The sequence below is a fragment of the Centruroides sculpturatus genome, unplaced genomic scaffold, assembly GCF_000671375.1.
Source record: "Centruroides sculpturatus isolate CEXI.00-Female unplaced genomic scaffold, Cexi_2.0 scaffold74, whole genome shotgun sequence".
Classification (NCBI taxonomy): domain Eukaryota; kingdom Metazoa; phylum Arthropoda; class Arachnida; order Scorpiones; family Buthidae; genus Centruroides; species Centruroides sculpturatus.
Genome location: NW_019384309.1, coordinates 629,634 through 638,853, shown reverse-complemented (window position 1 = coordinate 638,853; position 9,220 = coordinate 629,634). Strand labels below are relative to the sequence as shown.

General features: G+C 32.1%; 1 protein-coding gene across 1 annotated transcript in view; it reads left to right on the top strand.

Annotated features, from left to right (window-relative positions):
* Nucleotides 1-9,220, top strand: part of LOC111620952 (putative uncharacterized protein DDB_G0289963) — a 30,367-nt gene that overhangs the window by 12,233 nt on the left and 8,914 nt on the right. Inside the window, exon 2 of the mRNA XM_023362979.1 lies at nt 3,977-4,627. Coding sequence (XP_023218747.1) covers nt 3,998-4,627 — 630 coding nt within the window. The 5' untranslated portion in view covers nt 3,977-3,997. The remainder of the gene's footprint in view (nt 1-3,976; nt 4,628-9,220) is intronic.

The following is a 9,220-nucleotide window of genomic DNA, read 5'->3' as shown; positions in this document are numbered from 1 at the left end:
GTTTAAAGCACATAAAATCATATTAAAATATATACATTTACAAGTATGTACTGTATTTACAGTACATGCATTCGTAAATTTAGATTACTTTTTTCTGTACTATATTAAAAACTAAAATTTATTTGTTTGTAAGCTTAAAATAGATCCGTATTAACCATGTTTAAAAATGCATTAATAAATAAAATACAGAACCGGGAATGGTAATTTATGGTTTAGCCTAGTGACAAATAGATTTGGAGACAAGTAAATTCGACTTATGTTGCCTCTCCTGGAACCAATTACCGACATAAGGTGAGGTATACCTGTATTGGACAATATAAAGTTTTTATTATTTATAAATTCAAATTTTCTTTCTTTACACACAAACACTTATAAGTTTTATATATAATATATGAAGTGTACAATACCATAATGTTGTAAATGCCAAAATTCAACTTTTCAGGAGAGGTAAAAAACACTTTTTCTGGTGAATGAATTCATTTCAATTTTACAATAATATGGTAAAAATCTCACTAGGTTACAAATTCTCTGCAGTAAAAAAATGATGTAAATATAAGGTGTAATGTTTCAAGTGCCAAAAGCTGCATGAATTATGCTTTGACTCTTTAAACATTATGGCTTCACATAAATTCAGCTTCAAAATACAGCCATTACAGCACCACTATTTCCACAATATTTTTTTGCAGCAGAAAACATTACGTTTAGAATTCAATTCTTCAATAAAATGTATTTAGAGAAAAATGGCATTTGCAATGTTATGGTATTGCATACTTCATATATACAGAGATAGAGAGTTGTTATATTATATATAATACTATATATATATATATAGTATTATATATATATATAGTTGACTCTTAATTTAACAGACAAGAGAAAGAGCATATTAAAAGGTTGGATCAACGAGTCAATCAGTGTAAATTATTCCATGAATGTTATATTATTATTTCATTCATACTTATACATTATTATAATATTTTAACACATCTTGTATATTTAAGTTTGTTATTAATATATGTTTATAAAACATGTTCAATTTTACAGATTTTTGGCAATAACAAATACTCCTCCTTCAATTATTTGTTTAAATCAATGATTTATTGTATATATAAATCATATTCTAGAATCTGTATTTTGGTCTTTGGACAGTTGTTTTTTTCACTCTGTTATATTCATACATATTTCTTTCTTGATGTATCTCTCTTCTCATTTTTTCTGGCTTCTGTTCTGTTAAATTATTAATATGCTTATGTGATAATTTATAATAATAAACTAATTTTAATATTTTTAAAAAATTAAACAGGAAACAAGGTGCTTCATTTCTGAATGACTTCCCCATGCTTATTGAGCCAGGTTCTGGAAATTTAGATGACGACGATGATGATGATAGCGAAGAGGGAAATAGTTGTAATATAAATTTATTTTGTAATTAATAAAAGCCTAATAATGGATTAATAAATTTTAATTAGTTATAGCTTAATGTTTTAGCTAAATATTATATCAATCAAAATTATATTGATCATGTAGATTTCTGTGTGACAAATTTCATCAGTTTTAGCAAAGTTTTTATTTTTATTGATAACAAGAGTTGATTATAAAGACAATATAAACAATTTACAGTTTAAAGTTTAGACTATAAATTGTTTATATTGTCTTTAGACTCTAAACAGATAGAAGTTGTATGCATCATTTATTATTATTATAACTATAAATTCTGCCAGTGGCCAAATGGATAACATCCCCAAACATTGATAGTTATTCTCAGGTTTGTGCTTGTCCAATAGGCTGGCCTTGGATTTTTTCCAGCTTTTTCTCATTTGCCTAACACAAATAAGGGTTAGTTTTTCATAAGTTTTTCCAGGAAGCACTTTCTCCTTGTCAGATCACACATGCATTGCATTTCCTTATCTCATCAATTTTAACAGATGCTCCCCTACTTATGAGAAGATTAGGTTTCCAACATTTTGTCATAAGTCGAAAACTAACCTAAAAAGTATATTTTTACGCAGAATAACCATTTATTATTAGTGTTTGATTCTTCAATGCAGTGGTGTGCCGTCCATGGAAGCTGTGGAAGCACTGTTTCCCTTGTATTTTCTAAAATATAAATATATATTGTGTAATTATTTTCATATTTTAACATACTATGATTTAATTAAAATTAATATTTTATTATAACTGCATTATGTACTTTATTACAAATTTCTATACTACATATGAAAAAAATGATTGCTATTGTATGTTTGAATATAAATTTGTATATGCATATTCCCAACAGAAGCATTGTATTGTTGAATNACTATTAGTACTTAAGTATGTAAAAATTTATTACATTTCATGTTGTACGAGGGTTTTACCCATTTCTCGAACCGTGCCAGAGTGAATCCGTGCTATAAAAGTACCGTGTTATACGGGGGATGGTACCAATTCTCGAACCGTGTTAGAGCGAATCCGTGCTATAGAAGTGCCGTGTTATACGGGGGATGGTACCAATTCTCGAACCGTGTTAGAGCGAATCCGTGCTATAGAAGTGCCGTGTTATACGGGGGTTACCTGTACATTTGGTAAGACAAAAGGAGTGTACATTAAAAATCAATTACATAAGTACGAGTAATTAACATGAATAATCAAAACGCATTTTGAACTATTGGAAAAGTTTCTCATCAGTTGGTATTAATATAAATGTGTTATAATACTTAAAATTATACAAGACAAATAAACCGCTATAAAGGTATGATTAGTGAACGTTGAATGGGTGCAGAGTAGACAGGCATAAGTTGGCTTCATAATGTTACAAGGTAGCTTAACATAAAGGTTACTAATACAAACAGTTTTAAAAGTTAGCAGACTAATAGGTTAACAATATGGGATAATGTTATACACACCACAACAGTAGGAAGATAAAGTTTGAAGGTGACATTACTACAAGGTGCAGAACAGTAATGAAGGAGGTGCAGTACAGGCCACATCTGGAGAACAAGCGATGGTTGGAGGCCATTTGTATCTACAGATCTAGCTTCACTGACACTTGTATCAACCACAAGAAGGAATTGACCCTATCCATAGTGTGACAAGTGCTAATGGATAATGATTATAATTTTTGACAATTGCTACCAGATGGAGGGCGCATGTCCAGTAGGACGACATCAAGAAACACATATTTGAATCAAATTTCAAATCGTGTTCTTTTTAACTTGCATTCCATCGGAAATTTTGCCATTCACCTGAAGAAGAACCATTCATGGTTTGAAAGCATTTGTGAGGAACTGTTTTTCATTTTTATTTGAGTTTCACACCGGTAACAGGTTTGTGGATGTAGTTAATTATGGTTCATGCACAATCATCCACAGGCTTCTAGAACTGAAAATAGTGCGAAATAAAGATCTGATGACTATTACAAAAGATGTGAATGAGGTACTTGCAACGATTAACTGGCTTCTATGGAAGAGTGCACCTAGCTTATCTACAGTATAGCAGTGGTAGAATTGGATAAGAATTTGAAATAAGAAAACCAAGCAGAAAAACTAAGGTAATACCAAAATGGAAAATTAGACTGAAGGCAAAGATAAAAAGTTATGATCACATTCAAACATATTGAAGAGTGTGAAAAAGCAAAAATTTTATGAATGGTCTGGCCAGATATATTGTGTTGCCATTCTCTAAGATTCAATGGAATAGTTGGTTACTCAGTTACTCTATTGAAGACACTGCCAAACTTATGATTGGCCCATTACAAAGAGATTGTTTAGTGTTTAGAAAGTGATAATTTAATGGAAAAAAAAGACTAATGATATATAGTCTGAGCATAGAAAAACTTTAATATATTAAAATTATTGTCAGAAAATTGTATTTTTATTTTATTAACAAAGTTTTAATGGTATTAATAATTTCAAGTTAATAAATATTTCAGATTTAAAATTTAATTTTTGAATTTTAACTATATATTAAACTATTGATAAGTAATTTCTTTTTCCAGATTGTTTTTTAATAATACAGAATGAATAACATATTGAGAAACGATAAACAATTACAACATCAGTCTGTTAATAAGGAAAATTATCCCATTCCGTATAAACATTTTACTTCCAATGTTAAATCCGAAAATTTAATTCCTTCAAAGGGGATTGCCGTCCAAAGAAAAGAGAATGGAAATTTAAATAAATTTTCACATCCTATCGATTATCAAGATGACTATAAAGATGAAAAATTCATAAAATCTTTCAAGTCGAATGCTTTGAAACCAAATGAGAATTTATTGAGAAAAATGGCTACTCAAAGTTTTATTCGTCACTCTGAAAATGAAGTCAGTAATAAACTACAAAATGGTCTTAATGACATGAGTGAAATTCAGCACAGATTGCATGAATTGAAGCAAAATGAGAATACAAAAAAATTGTCATCTGATGCTTCAAAGTTATCTAATTTTAAATCTTCAGTTAAGCATAAAACTGAAAACCATTATTTTGTTGCTAATTCATTGATTACTCCAAAAGAGAAATCTTTAATTGTGAGCACAATGAGCGATGCAAAACTTAAAAAAAGGAACACCTATGAAATGGCTACTTCTCTACCTTTAACACCAAATTACATCCAAGCACAGAAGAGCTGTAAACCTCATGAACATATGGTAAGTATAAAATTGTAATTTTTATCAAAATTATATTAATTACTAATAAAATAATGATTATTAAAGTCAGTGAGTAAAAATTGAGATACTGTTGTTAGTGATTGTAGAATCATAAATTATATTTTGCTAAGATGAATTTTCTTCTGAAGGTAGAAACCACAAAGTGATTATTTCGCCTAAATACTTTATTTTTCTGTCATGCCATTCTTTACAAAATGCATTTCAAACTTTTGTAATCCCTCCTCAGTTGTATGGCAACATTTTTACAATAATTTTTTTTTCCTTAAAATATACAATCACAAATATTTTAAACTATTTTTTGTTACAGTTATTTATCTTACCTTATAATAAATTCTCTCATGCAGGCAAGAATCTCATTTATATACATTGATTTCCTCCCTCATAACTACAAATCAGACCCAAAACAGAAGTGCGTAATCTTCTTTACGCACTTCTGTATGGTTCTTGTCTTTGGAAGAAAATTCACCTTAGTACAATACAATTTACTTGTAGTTCAAGAAAATAGATAATATTTTTTCAAAGATAAAAATCTGTGCAAACATTATTTTCTGAAGTAAGAAAACTTCTTTGATCTAAACCTATTATTTTCCTACGATATTTTAGTAATAGGTTTAGATCAAATATGTATGATTTCCCAAGATTTTTACATTTTTGGACTCAGGACCTCAAAACATTGAAAAATGAAAACAATTCAGGGTTTTTTTTTTATGGATGTTTATGTGGGGACGCACAATTTTATTCACTCACTTCAAGGCTTGATAACTCCTGTGACTTTTGTCAAAAATTTCTGAAATTTTGCAGGAAGATTTTTGTATTAGGGGATCAATGCTATTAAATTTTGGTGATTAAAGGTTGACGGGATGGGGAGATAAAGGGGGTCGTGTTTATCTCCAGTAGGGTCAGACTTCATGATGATTTTACTTGTTATCACTATTTATAATAACAACACAACATCACATTAACTCGATAAATATAAATTAATATACAACACAACCAACCATCAACCATAATAATTGAGCAGATTACAAGCCACAAATATTAAATTCGGAAATTATTATATAATATGGCATTAGGCATCAACTATTGAAGAAAGTAGTAACTAAGATTTTAGAATTTAGTGTCATCTGGAAGAAAAGAATTGTCCCTGTGCGGGTGTCAAACCTGCAACCTCCGCTTACCATATGGTACACTGACCAGTTACGCCACCCGGACCTCCAAGCAACTCTTCTCCAGACACTTAAACTTTTAGACATAACCATCCAATGGTTAATTTCCAAATTTAATATTTGTTGCTTGTAATCTGCCTGATTATTACAGTTGATGGTTGGTTGTGTATTAATTTACCATTTATATATATATATAGTAAGAAGGAATTTTTTACATGTTTTTGTTAGATATTTTTAAATTTTATTCCAGTAACCTCAAACACAATCACTATCAAGAAGGAAAATAAATCTGTTTTAATTAGAATCCCTGTGAGATCCCTATGCGACAAAATATAGTCTTCTAGACCAGGGGTGGCCAACTTTTATGTACATAAGATCTTTTTATCTTTAAAATGTGTTGCGATTAGAGGATTTGATCCCGGGATCTCGAAAATCGGGATCCCGGGATCCCGACCATTTTTCAGTCCCAAAATTTTCGGGATTAAGTTTTCCTAATCCCGAGATTTTTGGGATTGGCATCATTTTAAAAAGTTGCAAAATAGACTGCATGAAGCAAAACGTTCAGGGCCAGTGCTTTTAACAGAATTGCTTGCCTATCATTTTAATATAAAATACAATAATGGGTTAATTTCTGCTGCTTGCTTGGAATAAAATTTCTTGTGAAATTTTATTCCAAGCAAGCAGCAGAAATTTACCCAGTGGACTTTCGATGCTTACTTGGAATAAAACTTCTTGCATTTTGAACTAAAATGATAAGCAAGCAGTTCTCTCTGGGTTACCTGGTAATATACTTCATTTTTGTATTTTTGAATTTTCGCGGGCGCCAATCGATTTTCTGGCACAGTCGAGAACTATGCTCAGTGTGTTTTACCTGTCAATGTGTCAGCCATTTTGTTTTGCCAGTGTGGTTAATATAGACCCGACGCCTCTCGCTCAGGTGGGTTGACCTTAGGCGAAAAGGTTACGACCCTCGCCTTTCCCACGATCTGTCAGGATGATGCGAGAAAGCCTTTTTACGTATGGGGGTGGTGATTTGCGTATCAAACGATGGAGAACCCCTCCCAGGGGCACGTGAGTCAGACACTAGAAAAAGTTCTTCTGAGTCGGTTATAGAAAGTTTTTCTTTTACCCAGGAGGAAGAAGTGGTAGCTAGGTCCATGTAGCACAAGACCAAGGCGTTCGTTCACAATGTTCCGTTGGAAAGTTAATTTCCTAGTTCGTACCGTGGAGAAGTCTGCGGCGGGAAGGTCGGTCCCTAACTTATTTTACCGTATTTGGTTCGCTAGCCTTTATGCCTACAATCCCGTTCTGTCGACCGGACTGTTTTCTTCCAACCTCCCCGTGTCCTCGGAGCTATAACCTAGAGCGGGCTTATAAGTATTTACTAACGATTCCTCCAACTTCCATCGAACCTGAATGCACTTTCTCAGCAGCTGCATATATGTGCAACAAATTGAGAAGCAGACTTGGTGATGAGACACTGGATGCGTTGTTGTTTCTCAGATCATTTTTTCGAAATTCAAATTAGAATGTTCCTATCACATTAGTTTTCTTTATATTTAAGAAAAATGTGACTGATTAATATTATTTTTAAATACTGTCTGCTAAGAAACTTACTATACTACCTACTTACTAGGTTGTTACATGAATGTCGTCTATTTAGTCGATGTTAAGAGATTTTTGTTAATTTTTAGGTTTCTTTCAATTTATGTAAGTTTAAAGAGATCTCAGTGATGTTTGAAAAAGAATAACTTTAACACGACACCGGGATTAACAGTCTGAGTGAAGACCGAGTGATTTTAAGTCTAGTTAGTCTGACTCTAAGTCTGATTAGTTAGAGTGATTAGATTAGCTAGGTATATACTGTAAAATACGTTGGTTTTGTCTAAATTTTGATTTGTTGATTAAAGAGCTGATTTTCTTATTTTTTTATTAACCCTCAATACCGAAATAATCCCGGGATCCCGGGATTGACTAAGTATAATCCCGAAATCCCGGGATTAAAAATAAGATCCGGGATCAAATTCCCTAGTCGCGATCGACTCGTTGTCGTAGGCATAGTCTAAGTCAGGGATTGGCATTCCGTGGCCCAATTCGCATAAAATGTGTATAAATATATCAATTTCCTAACTTAAGAAGTATGCAGCAAAAATTCAAACGTTATTTTCTACAACTTATGTGTGTGAATAGTTTTTCCTGCAATGAATTTAGTAAAAATTAAAACGAGAAACCGGCTAACAGACTCACCTCGAAACTAATTTAAAACTAGCAGTGACTAATATTTAATCAAATATTTTTGATACATTACGTTTACATCAGTTCTAGAAGCTAAATTAAGTATACCTATTCTATTTTATAATTATATATGAATAAATAATTGTGATTTACCGGCATTTTCCCCCCTCTTTTATCTTGTATGTGGCCGGCGTTAGTTCAAAAGTTTTGAAATGCGGCCCTTACACAGAAAAACGTTGCCCATCCCTGGTCTAAGTGGCGAGGGGGAGGGAGGTGTGAAATACATACTAAGTTTAGATAGAAAAGAAAAGCCACAATTTAATTTAAAACACGAAGAAAAGGTACTTACATTTTAAACAAGAAAAATTGAAACTCAACGTTGTCACTTTCGGGAACCACCACTTCACCCTTCTTTTCTCTACCGTGTCCCGACCTACTCTCTCTGTCCCTTATTTTTTTCGATTTTACGACCCTTTGTCTACATTTCTTATTTCCCTTTTACAACTGTACGCAAATGGATTGCACATGGACCGACATAACCGCATCTGAGGGAGAACGAGGAGGTTCGATATCACTACAGTTGCGTTTGCGCGTTTCGTTCACGCGTTGCGTTCGGTTACAACTTACAAGTGTAATACATTAAGTCAAGACATTGCGAGCGATCGACCAAAATTGGTTTTGCGATCGACTTGTTGGCCACCCCTGTTCTAGACTATATTTTGTCGCATAGGAATCTCATAAGGCCACATATTGTATTGCAGTTTGTATAAGTGCGTAAGTTCAGCATTATTATTCAACATATTGCACAGGCTGCCTTAAAATAAATCAGAAAAACATATGATCAAATATAACATAAAAATATTATATTACCTTTCTGTAAGCTACTTTTATTTTTTAATTTGTCTGAAAAGTGAAGGGAAAACAGATGCTATTAAAACTTATTTCAATATTAAACCATTTGATATTTTGTTAGACTGCACTAGAGGCCACCATAGGTTGTATCTAACCTGAAGGCCCAATCTTCACAGTTGTTTTCATGGCTCATCAAGACACCAAAGTTTTCTAAAAGTAAACATTACTTATGCTTTGTCATGATATTTTTGATTTTGTTTGATGCCAAATAATTTTGTTTTTAATATATTTATGTTGGAATGACTTCATTAATGGATTG